Source organism: Ambystoma mexicanum, chromosome 6q (genome assembly GCF_040938575.1).
Source record: "Ambystoma mexicanum isolate Mex_15411 chromosome 6q, UKY_AmexF1_1, whole genome shotgun sequence".
Lineage (NCBI taxonomy): Eukaryota > Metazoa > Chordata > Amphibia > Caudata > Ambystomatidae > Ambystoma > Ambystoma mexicanum.
Window position 1 is genome coordinate 488401612 of NC_090937.1, and position 14526 is coordinate 488416137.

Consider the following 14526-nt stretch of genomic DNA (forward strand, 5'->3'; position numbering starts at 1 on the left):
TCCTTTCTTGTATTGTTCTTTAGCCCTTTGAAGGTGAGAAACAGCTTCCTTAAAGGCTTGGGTGATTGTAGAATGCAGGTAGTCTACTGCTGGTGTTTCAAGATCTTGGAGGGGATCCAACTCTGAGGTTCGAGGGTGACTGCCGTACAAAAGAAAAAACGGGGTTTTCCCAGTTCCCGAATGGACAGAGTTATTGTAGGCATATTCGGCTATCCAAAGGATGTCTTTCCAAGTTTTTTCAGTTTGTTGCAGCATGCAGCGTAAATACTGCTCCAGAGTTTGATTGGTCCTCTCGGTTTGTCCGTCGGTCTGAGGGTGGTGACTGGTCGATAGTCTCACATCAATTTGAGCCGACCGACAGCAACTTCGCCAAAAATGAGAAATAAATTGACTACCTCGATCCGAAATTAGAACCGAAGGAAAACCGTGCAGTCGGACGATGTTTTCGAGAAATTCTTGGGCCAGAGTTGCTGCTGTTGGCAAGCCTTTGAGCGGAATAAAATGCGCCATCTTGGAGAATAAGTCCACGATTACTAGAATCGTATTGTATCCGGAGCATTGAGGTAGATCGGTGATGAAGTCCATAGAAAGCGTATGCCAAGGGCGAGGTGGGATGTCAATAGGGCGTAAGAGGCCTGCTGGTCTTTCCTTTTGACTCTTGTTTTGGGCGCATACTCCACAGGACATTATAAAGTCTCTGATATCTTTTTTCCAAGACGGCCACCAGAAGTAGCGCTTGATCTTTTCTGAGGTCTTGGCCATACCGGGATGTCCTTCCATTAAAGAATCGTGATAACAAGAGATTACTTTTTTCTGTAAATCTGTGCTGGGTAGGTATAATCGTTCTTGGAAATACAATAAGTTGTCCTTTACTGCAAAGTCCTTCCCCTGCAGATGCCAATTCTGTATGTCTGCTGGAGTTACAAGTTTCCTGGCTTTATCCTTAACTTCCTCTATGGATTCTGTGGCGATTACACCCAGAATTCTTTGTCTGGGAATGATTGGTACAGGTTTAGGGTTGATCAAGTGTTCTTCCACTCCCATCCGAGAAAGGGCATCAGCTTTACTGTTTTTTGTACCAGGTCGATAGGTAATTATGAAGTCAAACTCGGCAAAGAATAATGCCCAACGGAGTTGTCTAGAGGATTGGGCTTTTGCGGTTTTCAAATATTGCAGGTTTCGGTGATCCGTAACCACACTAAGGGTGTGTCGGGCCCCCAGCAGATAATGCCGCCAAGCCTTAAAGGCAGACTTGATAGCCAGAAGTTCCTTGTCAGTAATCGTGTAATTGATTTCAGGAGGCGAGAATTTGCGGGACCAAAATGCCACGGGATGCAACTGATTGGTTACCGGGTCCTTTTGTGATAGAACCCACCCCATGGCAAGGCTTGAAGCATCAGTTTCCACGATGTAGGGGAGTTCGGGGCGAGGGTGTTTTAAGATTGGTGCAGAGATAAATTTAGTCTTCAAATCCTGGAAAGCTTGTTCCGCCTCGGTAGACCATTCAAAACGTTTGTTTTTCTTTAACAAGGCAGTGATGGGCTGGACTATTCGAGAGAATTTGGGGATAAACCTGCGGTAAAAGTTAGCGAAGCCTAACATGCTTTGCACACCTTTTACGGAGGATGGTGATGGCCATTTGAGAACTGCATCGACCTTCTTTGAATCCATACGCACTCGGCCAGGTGATAATATGAATCCCAAGAATTCAACTTCAGTCACGTTGAAAACACATTTTTCCAACTTAGCGAAAAGTTTGTGTTGACGCAATCTTTCGAGGACCATTTTCACGTGTTTCCGATGTTCAGATTCCGATGAAGAATAAACGAGGATGTCGTCAATGTAAACAACAACACACATCTATGAGCTCTCTGAGGACATCGTTCATAAAATATTGAAAGGCGGCCGGGGCATCACAAAGTCCGAAGGGCATGACCTGATATTCAAATAGCCCATACTTGGTGCGGAAGGCCGTCTTCCATTCATCGCCCTCTTTTACTCGTACCAAGTGGTAAGCTCCTCTAAGATCCAGCTTTGTATACATGCATGCTTTTCTGACTTGGTCCAGGAGTTCAGGGATCAAAGGTAACGGATATCTATTCTTAACGGTGATCTGGTTCAGGGAGCGATAATCTATACAAGTTCTAAGGTCTCCTTCCTTTTTTGGAACGAAGAACAAAGCTGAAGAAGCAGGGGACTTGGAAGGACGAATAAACCCATTTGCCAGGTATTGATCCAGGTATTGTCGAAGGTGAAGGTTCTCAGGCTCGGTGAGGGCATACATTCTACTACAAGGAGGAGTAGATCCAGGTATCAGGTCGATCTGGCAGTCATAAGACCTATGAGGAGGTAGAGAGTTAGCCTGATCCTTCCGGAAAACATCTTGGTATTCTAGGTATTCGGGAGGTAACTGGGGAGTCTCTGAAGAAATTGCTGCCAGTGCAACACCAGGTGGAGGGTGACAAGTAGAGACACATTCTGGAAACTGGACCGTTCTTGCTCGCCAATCGATCAGAGGATTGTGTTTCTCTAACCAAGGTATTCCTAGGATAATGTGAAACTGAGGGGCCTTGATCACATCCAACACGATCTTCTCATGGTGTCCATCCTGACTTACTAGCGTCACTTCTTGAGTGGTATGCGTTACTGGCCCGGAGGCTATCTCCGTACCATCCACCGTAGTAATGACGTCCTTTACAGCCTTGGGACAAAGAGTTAGATTCATCCTCAAAACCATTTCATGATCCACATAATTGCCGATGGCACCGCTGTCGACGTAAGCTTCAATTGCATATAATCGATCCGGATTATCAGGGCTAATGAGGACCATAGGTATCACGAAATGCGAGGTCACGGAACTGGTTTTCACGCTCGGCAAGAGGACCTCTATTCTTGCCGGGCGAGGTCGCTTCCCTGCTCAGAGTTTGTAACTTTGGTAACTGCAGCTCCTACTGCCTTCTTGGCAGGTTTCACCGGACAGTCTCGAAGAAAGTGCCCTGAGTTTCCACAATAGAGGCATAATTGCAACTGTTTTCTCCTTTCCCGCTCCTTTTGTGTTAGAGGACCTTTCAGACCCCCTATTTGCATGGGTTCCCCGGAGTCTACTCCTTTGGAAGGAGTTGGCGGTTTGGAAAATACTCGAGCATCAAACTTGGAACGATCGGCCTTCCTGTTCTGCAGTCTGTGATCTATTTGAACGACTAAGTCTATATAGTCCGAACAATCTTGTGGGGGATTCACTACTTGGGCTAACACATCTTTGAGCTCTCCGCGTAGACCTCTATAAAACAGCGTAATCCTTTTGTCCTCAGGCCAGTGAGTTTCCACTACCAGTCTGTTGAAAGACGCAATATAAGCCAAAAGGTCTTGATTACCTTGTCGCAACGAAAGAAGCTCATTGTCCAAGGCCTGCCCCTGTGAATGTCGTGCGAACAGTTTTTCCATACTGAGCTGAAAAGCTTGAAAATCATGGAGGACCGGATCATCTTGATTTACTAGAGGGATCGACCAGTCTGCCGGATTGCCACTAAGGTACGAAAGCACGAAAGCTACTTTAGCTTGATCAGTTGGAAAGGCTGCTGGCCGGCATAAGAAATGCAACCGGCACTGATTGATAAATACTGCAAACCTCTTTGGGTCACCAGAAAATCGTTCGGGCGGAGCCAGAGGTACATTCCCAGGTAGGTTGATCTGCACTGGATTCATAGAGGATGTAGAAGGAAGATTTCCCCCAGATGCGGGTAACGGGGTCTGTCCGGCTTGTGACTGTAGCAATTGTCTAGCGAGGTCATCTGTTCGCTCCTTGGAAATAATCAGTTCCCTTCTTAGAGCGTTCGTTTCCTGACGGGCTGCATGCACTTCTGCCCTTAGTTCCCCAAGTAACTGGGCTAGCTGGTCGGTATCCGAGGTTTCCATAGCGCCTGGACGGGAGTTTTGTGGTAGGCTTTGCGTTCTGTAACGCTCACCTGATTCCCGTAGAGGCGCCGGTCTTGACTGGGAGTATACCGTATCTTCAAAGGTGATGTGTAACACACGGCTGGCTCTTTGGGCTGGACCTCTGTGCACTGTATTTCTGGCTCGAAGGGTAAGATGTCTGCAGATAGAAAATGTGGGATTAATGAACTGGGTTATTGAATGTCTCTCTCTTCTTCCCTTTCTCTTCTCCTGTAGAACCCCAAAGGTTAACGCTCTCACCTTAGGTAAGTGAACGCCGTGCTCTCCATCTGCCTCGAGGCAGGGTGCTGTAACCAGTTTCTTCACTGGATAAGGGGAGCAGGCCTCTTGACTTCAGAGGACTGCTGTCCGTCGTTTACTGCACGAACGGTAAGTTTCGAGTAATTCTAATGTCTTTAAAGTCTTTAGTAATGATGTCTCTTGTTTTGCAGGGTTCCGGCGATGGCGGATGGCGGGCTGAAGTGAGTTGAAGATGGAGCCCGTGTGATGAATAGAAGCGCCTGGAAGCACGTAAGTAAGCGCTTGTTGCCTGCTTCACGATGCGCTCTAACTGTCTTTTTATTTTGCAGGTACAAGTTCGGGGCGGCTGCAGGGTGCCGGAATACCCACTGGGTTAGATGTGGAAAGGAGTAATGGCAGGTGAGTATTAAAGTTCCCCAATGTCTTTAAACGCACCTTGTTTTGTCTTTCAGATGTGGGATGCAGCGCCGAAGGCCTCCGGAGCGTGCGAAGAGTTGGTAAGCTTTTGTCTTTCAGATGCCGGAATGCAGTGTGAAGACCTCCGGAGCGCACGAAGAGTAGGTAAGCCTTTGTCTTTCAGATGCCGGAATGCAGCGCGAGGCGTTGGTGACAGCCGATGGACCAGGTAAGTGAAGAGCTGTCACTGAAGACCGTAATGCTAACCTGTTCTTTCTTGTCTTTATAGGTGTTGCTGAAGACTGGATTCAGAATGGTAAGCCTTTTCCCTTAGGCCCAGGATCAGATGCAGAAGACACGATGAGCGTTCTGCTGCTGAGGATGCAGAATAACGCAAAGCAAGATTCATCCATCGGGTGTGGTTTAAATAGCCTCCTGTAGTGCTTAGGTGTCTCCTTCCACAGCCACGCCTAGGTAAGAAAAGAGTTCCTGCTTTCCAGAAGAGTTCCAGTGTTCTGAATCTAGGGAGTGGCTCCTGCCCCACCCAACGGGAAAACCCTGACCTTTTGGAAGCAGAGATCATGACACCCTCCCACCATCCTTCTCGTCCTTTCCTCTTTTCACCCCTGACGAGGTCGCCAGACAAGTCTGATCTATGAAATCTGCGTCAAAACAGGTTCATCCCTGTTCCTCTAAAACCATCAAGGACCACATTGACACCCTTGCTCCGGCCCTTGCGATTTTGCAACTACTCCTTTGCCTCGGAATCCTTCCCCTCCCCTCTGAAGCACTCCTTTGTGCATCCTCTTCCCAAGAAACCCACAGCTGATCCTTCTTGTCCAGCTAACTATCACCCAATTTCCATTACTCCCTTTCTTGGCAAACTCCTGGAAAAGTTGGCCATCTCTCAGCTTAACCTTCATTCCAATTCTGTTGGCTGTCTCCATGACCACCAGTCTGGCTTCAGAGCTGCCAGAAGCACGGAAACTGCTCTCCTGAACATCCGTGAAGATCTGCTCTCCAACCTTGACTCTAACATTCCCTCTTTCCTCATCCTCCTCGATCTCTCTTCTGCCTTCGACACGGTCAACCATACCATCCTGCTCAACCGTCTCCGTGAAAACTTGGGTATCACTGATCAGGCTCTGTGCTGGCTTACCAGTTTCCTCTCAGATTGACCCTCCCAGGTCCAACTTGGGTCCTTCCTTTCATCTATCTTCCTCTCTACCTGTGGTGTTCCCCAGGGGTCTAACCTCTCGCCCTGGCTTTTCAACCAATACCTGGCAACTCTCGCCCACTACATTGACACTTTCTGCAAAAATTTTCAGTGCTACGCTGACAACACTCAACTCATTTTCAGGCTGCCCTCTGTCACCTCCTCTCCCTCTCTCATCTCTGATTGCCTAACTGCCATTCAAGATTGGTGTTCCGTCAATGATCTTTGTCTGAATACCAGCAAGACGGAGATCCTCCTCATTGGCACACCTTCACCATCCTTTCCCCTCACTCTCTGGCCGGCCTCCCTTGGCCCTCCTCGTACCCCCACCTGCGAGGCTAAGAACCTCAGGGTCATCTTTGACTCCACCCTTTCCTTCTCTGCCCTCATCTCTAAGGTCTCTAAAAAGTCAAATTTCCGACTGCACCTCCTCAGATGTACTCTGCCTTCCCTCTCCTTCCACCAGAAGTTCATGGTATCCCAAGCTCTGGTTCTCTCCAGCTTGGACTATTGTAACAGCCTCTTTCTAAATCTACCTGCCTCTGCTCTCTGCAACTAATCCAGAACAGGACTGCAAGACTTGTCCTTGGCCTTAAGCCCCGGGATCGTATCTCTCCCACTCTTGAATCTCTCCACTGGCTCCCAGTGGATGCAAGGATTAAATTCAAAACCCTCTGCATTGTCCACAAGGCTTTCTGGGGCCTCGGTCAAAAATACCTTCAGCTATCCCTCCGCAAATACCTCCCCTCTCGAGCTCTTCGCTCCTCTACCTCCAACTCCCTCAGGGTCAGTCGTTTTTCAAAGAAACAAGCTGGGGTTAGATCTCTGTCTTCGGCTGGGGCCTCCCCCTGGAACAGCCTCCCTGCCACTCTAAAACTTGAGGAGAACCATCTCCAGTTCCGGAAGCACCTCAAGACCGTCCTCTTTTCTTCTGCCTTCAATCCCCCTCTCCCCTGCTGATCTGTTCTCTCTTGGCACTGTGCACCTGGCCACCCTCTGTCCTTCGGGCCCCCCCTTACACTGGGGTCTGTATCTGTACCCATACAGCCCCCCCCTTTTTCTTCCTGCACTTAGCAGACCTACCCTGTCTGCTGTCCTAAACCTAGCACTTGCAAATTGCTGGCTCCATTACCACTGTCTGTTACCTTTATTATTTATTGTTGTTTATCTGTTTCTCCTCTGCTTTGCACTTTCCACTTCTCCCTCCTTCCATGCACTTTTCCCCTAAACCCTCTCGCATGCACTTGCATGTTCTCAATGACACTGGGCCTAGTAAGATTGCTGTTTTGTTCTCCCCTGTACCCCTCCCTTGCCTTGACGCGCTCTGAAACACTTGTGTATGAGCGTGATAGAAATAAAAATATCAATCAATTATATCCTAATTTTCCTATTAGCCCCCGACTTCTGCGGGTGTTGGCTGGCAGGCTGTGCAGTTTGTCCTCTTATATCCGTGAGGTGTATGATCGCCACTCGCTGTTTCCCGCTGGCTTGAGGGAGACAGCAGGAAACAGTACATCCTGAAGACTGGATGCCTCACCGTTAAGCGCAAGTCACCATTACTCACCTTTCATGGCTTTTGTAACAGGTGGACCCTGGAGGGAGCTGCTCTCCGCGTGATTTTGTCTCCGCACATACGGGTCCTCTGCCTTATTAGTTCATATGTTGTGCATCTCTCATGGGCGGACCGTCATTGAACCCGCCGATCCGTTTACATCAAGAGCCTGTCCACTTTTATGTTCCCGTTCGGCATTGCACCTTACAATCCTGCCTCGGCGCACTATTCCTTCATCGGGCTGATCTGTTCAGGGCAGGTTTTCATATCAGGTCTTGCGTTACGTCCACCTCTGTGCACTTCCTCCCCTCGCCTGTCTTCGTCCGTAGGGGTGACCTACAGCGGCTCCGCTTTTCGTTTTGGTATGGTTCTGACCAACCTCATGAGGGTCGGTAGTTAGTTCCTGGTGGCTTGCCGACGTCGGTCCCCTCGTACTGCAGCCGCTTCTGCTACTATTGTGTCCCCTGCGTGGGGCTGTCAACAGGCATCCAGAAGCTTTTGTTGATTTGTTTTCGTCTGGTCCTGCTGCAGACCCCTCTACTTGGCCTGCGTTTGGTACTTGGGCCAGCTCGTTTGCACACTGAAAAACGTGCTCACCATGGCACCATTCGCGTTCCCACTACTTCCCCTGTATTCAGCGCTGTATTATGTTTTATTTTCCTTTGTTCCTCGCGGCGCCCACCATTTTGTGGTCTTTGTCCCTGGCATTGCTCATCCTTTTGCTGCTTCTATCTCTGCAGCCGGTTCCTCTGCCAACTTTGCGTTAGCACACGATTGTGCTCGATGCCTTCCAACGTCCAACAGTATGTTTTTATGGGTCTTTGCAAGCTTGAACTTACTTCTCAGGCCAGGATGATGACGGATCGCAGTGAGCTCAAAGTTAACGTCCTCACAGCATGGCTGCTTAGCCACGCTCCCCAACGAGATGGACTTTCCTTGCTTCTGGGGTCCCGCACTCTGTTGAGGGGGCTCAGGCTCGTCAGTCCTGCTTCTTGGGAGTCTGGAGGATCTTGCAAAAGGTCTAGGCCAGCTTAAAAGCAACACACACAATCTGGTGTTCCTCCCCTGGCTACATGGTTTCCAGCACCAACTCTGTGTAAATCCAACCAGCTCTGAGATGGATGTCCAGGTGGCTTACTTTGGAGTTGATTGGTCCCACCAACTCAAGGGGAGAAGTCTTCCTTGCAGGTGCTTTTTTGTCAATGCAAACTTAGCGTTTCGGCACTGAAGCAGGGCTTCACCGGACAAATCAAAGGTCCAGGAGTTGCAGCAGGTGTCCTCTTCAAGTGCTTCTTTGGTTCCTTCATCCAGTAGTTGACTCTGTCTCCCAAGCCAAAAGACTCACCTTTTATTCAGTTCTCTTCCAGTTATTCGAGCCCAGCTTTCAGTCACCCAGCAGGGTGGCTGTCCTTACCGGACAATCAACTGGCCAATCATCACAGAGTGCATTTGGGTTTCTTAGGAGACTAAGTACAGGGAGTTTCGGGCACCTCACTCACTTCCTGCCTACCCCAGACACTCTGGAGCCAGAGGTGGGTTTCACTCGTAAATCCCGCCAAAGGCGAAATGAACAAAGAGACCAAACCTGGTTTGGCGCGCAGAGCAAATCTCAAGAAGGACCTTTCCACAAAGAAATGGCGAAAAAAGAAGACCGGGGCCATTTTGACAAAGTTGGATCCCGAGGGTGCTTTACTGTAGCTGCAAACGCAGACCGCGGTAAAGGCACACCATGGTAGTTCAAGTGAAACCACTGCCACCAGCCATTCGGTGCGAAAAGCGTAACATAAAAAATGTTACATGAGAAACTAGACCAAGGGGATACTAGGTAACCCCTCCAGCACTCTATTGTAAGATAGGGTGTGCTGGGTCTAGAAAGTTTCACTTTACTGCTCTTGGAAACAGTAGTTTATCCAAGAGAAGGTATTTAGACCTTTGGGAAAACTGAAAGACTTCCCGCTGTCACTGCACTGAAGGTGCTGTGTGACACAATGTAAACGATGATGCCTATGGAGTTTGTCAGACTCCACAACCAGGGTAGTACTGGGACAAGAAATAGGCCCGGTAACCCAAAAAAAGTGGCCCACCCCTCGCCTCAAAAACGTGGCCCACCCCTTGCCTCACAAAACCTTGACCTCTGATGACATCACTGGAAGTGATGTCATTTGACCCCACCCCAAAGTGACATCCTGGGACGCGATGAAACACAACCTTTCACCCGTTGACAAAACAGGCAGTGCCATCAAATAGCATTGTTCCTAAGTACACTAAATTACCCTGAATCCATGCAGACGTCCAAGGCCAAATGATAATGTTATTGTATAGCACTTACGCTTAAGCTCTTTTTTATAGAACAAATATGCATACAATATCACCCAACCTGTGTTGGTACTCATTTATCGACGTAAGAAGGCTTTTTTAAATATGAAAAATGGGGGGAAACATTTTTTTTTTGTTCCATTTTTTTTTCCCAAACCGGCCCAGGCATGGCCAGAAACCGGCCCCCACACCCTGGGGCCGATTTCGGCCCGGCCACGGGCCGAAAGGTCAAGGGGCCAATCCGACCCTGTCCACAACCAAAAGAAACAGTGTATAAAATCACATTAAAATACATGAGAGAGTGGAAAAGAAGGGTCACACTCTCTCCAGGTTAGAAAAATCAAGTCCTCAAAATCCGGCAAAGTTGCTGGGGGTCTCTAAGGTGGAGGCAATTAACACATTTCTGAGAATTCTCCCTAACAACCAGAACTATGCACCAGGTGACATTATTATTGACCAGAATTAAATATAGTTTCATGTTCTGATATACATACTTGCCAACATTCTGTGACCAAAAAGATGTAGGATTTTTCAAGTTTCAAAAAAATAATTCGCATAACAATGACATCACAGGAAAATACAAAACATACATTGTTGCCACCATTGAAGCATTCTAAAATACACAACCTATCAAATAGCACAACATGGAAAGATGTTCAAATGTTAAAAATGTATAATTCTGAAGGGTAAGTTAACACCAAATTCAATCACACATAAGGTAATCACAGAGCTGGTATGGTAGGCAACGTTTGCCACTGCTCTGTAGCAGCAGCCTGGGCAATGCACATGTATTCCTGCAGTGCAGGTTGAACAATGAACAACATGGAGACTGATACCCCCCTCAGTGTGATAGGCATATGCCGTGTGATGGTGTTACAGTCTGCCACTTGCATACACTGGTGGTTCATCTAAGGGTTGTAACGGCAAGAGTGCAGGACAGTCATATAGCTGTCAGGTCAGTGGATTGGTCCGAGCCCAATCAAAGTAATCACCTACCACCCCACTGTACAGACTAATTAATGTGTTGCATGCTTTGTGCTGGAGCTTGTCTTAGAGTCACATAAATTACCTGCCACAGTAAAAAGCAGTAGGATCTGTCACTGAAGTCTGTAGGCTGTAGGACAGCTTAAAAAGCAGTAGCCTGCTGCCTAAATCTGTAGGGTTGGCAAGTATGGATATAGAGTGCATTACATGTTCGTTTGTTTGGTTATGAAAAAGGAGGAGTGTAGTGTGTGCCCTTTTAAGGGTGCCAGGGCGTAACACGTCATGGTGTGTGGGCAATAAAAAGGGCAGTCTTGTGTCACGAGTGCACTTGTGAGCACGGGAGCCTAAACTGCAAAAGGGTCTCTTTCTATGTATTTTGCATCAGGGAGGCCGCCTAGGGATGGGGCCCTCCCTGACACAACAGTAATGACTAAGACGCTTTCATGGAGTTTCCCGCCCTGCCAGACACGCACCAGATAAAATGGGTGGAGCAACGTTTCCAGTGGTCATAAGTGTGATTATCTGATGGTCTGCAGATTTCAGTGGTCTCTCTGAGAAGAATTCTAACGACTATAATGCTTAATGATCAATGACGAACGCTATTTTTGTCTGCATCAATGTTGTTTTTCTCTGTGTTTTGTAGGCATTCAGACACGGGTTCTTGATGTCACCAAGAAAGAAGAAATAGAAAACTTGGCAAAAGAAATAGAGAAGATTGACGTCCTTGTCAATATTGCTGGGTAATTGTAATGTCATTTTAAAACGGCATGTCCTTTTCTTTTTCTAACACAAATGTGTTAGTCATAAAAGTTACCTGTTAAGCTAATGTCTGAACAAGGTTACCAGGCTGACTAACTTTCTGCTTCACTGCTTTCTCTCTTCATTTTGTTCCACAAATTGACTTATGCACTTAGAATGTGAATGACACAGCCAGCTGTAGGAGACGAACCAGGATGAGAGCCGGATGAGAGCCGGCTGCATTCTTGCAGGTGGTGGGGGCTCAGGGCAACCTAAAAGGAAACTCCAAGTGCCCTTTAGGAGTTTCCAGAAACATGAGCTTAAAATGTTCATTAAGTACTGCAATTTATTTTTATTCCACACTTCCATGCATGTATGCAAGGAACACCTTAACCTGCTCAGTCAACACATAAACCAGGTACAACGGTATGGTCTGTTGTCCATACATCATATGCCCAGAACTTTCATAAGACAACATTCTCTTCAGTAACGAGAACAACTTATTTTTGTGCTACTGCAGTTTTGCTACTTCACAGCTTCACAGCATTGTAAGTGCCAGACATTACGCATAACCAACTTGTTATTACTCATTTTAACAACTGCAAAAGGATAGAAGAGAGAGGTCTGCCTTAATTCAAACATATACTTGCAGGTTCCTCAGATCTCCAGATATCATCATATATATTATTGTGTCCCCTAACAGGGGTCTGCCATGGTAGGGACTGGATTTCCCACACAGTGCCTAGCTAGGACAAAGAAGGTGCAGACACCTAGAGCTGGAGATACACATCTTTATTGCTCGTACTCCAACTCCAACCTGACTCCTCCTCTTCCTCTCTCCCCGTGCCAGGTTGTCACTGTCATGTGACCACCTTCCTGACTTCATGAAGTCACAACCCTCCCCCGTTCTTTAAATATTCAGTTCATACTTAGTCCATCACTTCAATTATTCTCTGTGGTTGGTTTCTCGCTCGTGAGGGCGACCTAGATGTTCCACTTGTGTTCTGTCTGGACTGGGGGCTTTCACCATGTTCCATCCTTCACTCGCAGATTCTTCTCCATCCCCTTTGAATGAGCGATTGGATTTCTCATCTGTATTTTCTCCTCCTTCCCTTCTTGGCAATTCTCTGGTTATCTTTTAGAAGTGCAATGAATATCGGGTTATGTGCCGCTGTCTACCCTCAGCTGTTATTAGGGATTCTTTTTAAAAAAAATTTAATTCATTTTCAATTTAATTCATTTTCATTTATAATGCGCTTAATACCAGAATTGTGGTTTCTAAGCGTGAGATCTGGATTTGAGCCTGTGTTGCGCTGCGTTGTCTTGCTTCCAAGACAAATGCGTTGCCCCATGACCACCAAGGGGTCACTATTTAAAGCTGATGGATGTTTGTGGGTCTGGGGCTGTCGTGCCACCACTATGTCTGGGTTTATTGGCGAGCATGTGTTTTAGCATTCGCATAGTTTTTCATCTCATCTTTGGCTGGTACATCATGTTCATTCATGGATTGATCTTCAGCGTATGCTTCTCCTGGGAGCGATAGGTGGGGACATTGTGTTGTGGTGTTTCGACCAAACATGATCTCAGAAGGGGCTTTGCCCGTCGTGCTGTATAGAGTGTTTCGATAGTCTCAAAAAAATTGGTACAGTAGCTTCTTAACCGTTTCCCCAGTGAGATGGACGATCTGGATGTTTCTATTGATATTGCTCATGCATCGTTCTATTGTCCCTTTCGCTTGTGCCACAAGGGAGTAATTCTCCAGTTTTGACACCCATGTATTCAGCAAAAGTTCTGAAATTTTGTCTGGTGAAAGGGGGTCCATTGTCTGATTTGATCATGGTTGGAATGCCATAGGTTGTAAACATTCTGTCAAGGGCAGGGATGGTGTGGTATGCTGCTGTAGAACTTTCTAGTGGTACTTCTGGAAATCTCACATATTCTCTCCCTTCAATAGGCCCAAAAAAGTCAATGGTGTTTTTATCCCACACCTTTTCAGGCAGTTGTGTCATCTAAAGTGGTTCCAGAATGTTGTGCAGATTAAGGACTGTGTGGTTGGGACAATACTTGAGAAGCTGTTCCAAGTGATTCTCCAGGTGGGGAACCACGTTTTCTGCCATAGGAGCCGTTTGGTGGACCATATGACCATATGTCCTTCATGAGCCAGCTCTACTATCCGCTGCCGTAGAGTTAGCAGGATTACTATCTTTGTTTCTTTTAGCAGCAGTCCCTCCTCCGATGTGGATAGCTCGACCTTCACAAGCAGCAATCTTCTGACGTCTTTCTGTACATCTGGGCTGACAGACTCCCTCGCCTGCTTGGCATGTTTCCATCAGCCTGTTTCCAGGCATCCCATGATAATTTGCAAAGCTTGGTCATTCTCTGTTTCCTGAATGATTTGTAGCATGTTACCCCTTTCCGGGTGGCTGCTTGTACGATGTAATGTATGTATTGGTCCGCGAGGGTCAGCCCCGCAAATGTGGTGGGGATTGGGTATCGAGAAAGGAAATCTTGGCGATGAATGATGGTAAAACAATAATCCTGCAATCTCAACCCCCATCTGGCAATCTTCAGCAGCATTCTCGCTTGTGGATTCCCATAGATGAATAGCTGGGCTTGGTGATCAGTCACTATGGTAAATGATAGTCCTTATAGGAACAGATGAAAGTGTTTGCAGACTTGTATTACTGCCAGACTCTCTTTCTTTGCCTGGGAGTATGCCTGTTCTGACTTGGAGAGACTTCGGCTGGCATAGGAGACATTGGCCTCATTACGAGGACAGCGCTAACCTGCTGGTTCTACCGGCGGGTTACCGCCGTCCTTGTAACACTAAATCCTCCGCTTCACTTCCCGGTTCCACCAGGACATTGCAAGTCTCGGCAGAGCGGAAGCCAGGCAGCGGATTTGTTAAGTCCCATTTCCCCACCTGTGCTTCTGTGACAACTCTGTCCGTGACAACTCTGCGGGTGGGTGCTGTTGCTCTGGGCAGGTCAGACCTGCCGAGTGTAACGGCCCCCGCCTGCAGAGTCGGGTGTGGCAATCCAGAAAGGGTGCCAGTACATTGCTACCGGCACCCTTATTCCGGACGCCACATTCATAATAAGGCCCAATGTGTCTTTTCTGAGGTGATCCA

General features: G+C 47.4%; 1 protein-coding gene across 4 annotated transcripts in view; it reads left to right on the forward strand.

Moving 5' to 3' along the window:
- The window catches only part of BDH2 (3-hydroxybutyrate dehydrogenase 2), a 444818-nt gene that overhangs the window by 200629 nt on the left and 229663 nt on the right, over positions 1 to 14526 (forward strand). For all 4 annotated transcript variants that reach the window (XM_069630973.1, XM_069630976.1, XM_069630975.1 and 1 more), the window contains exon 4: positions 11302 to 11398. In XM_069630973.1, coding sequence (XP_069487074.1) covers positions 11302 to 11398 — 97 coding nt within the window. The remainder of the gene's footprint in view (positions 1 to 11301; positions 11399 to 14526) is intronic.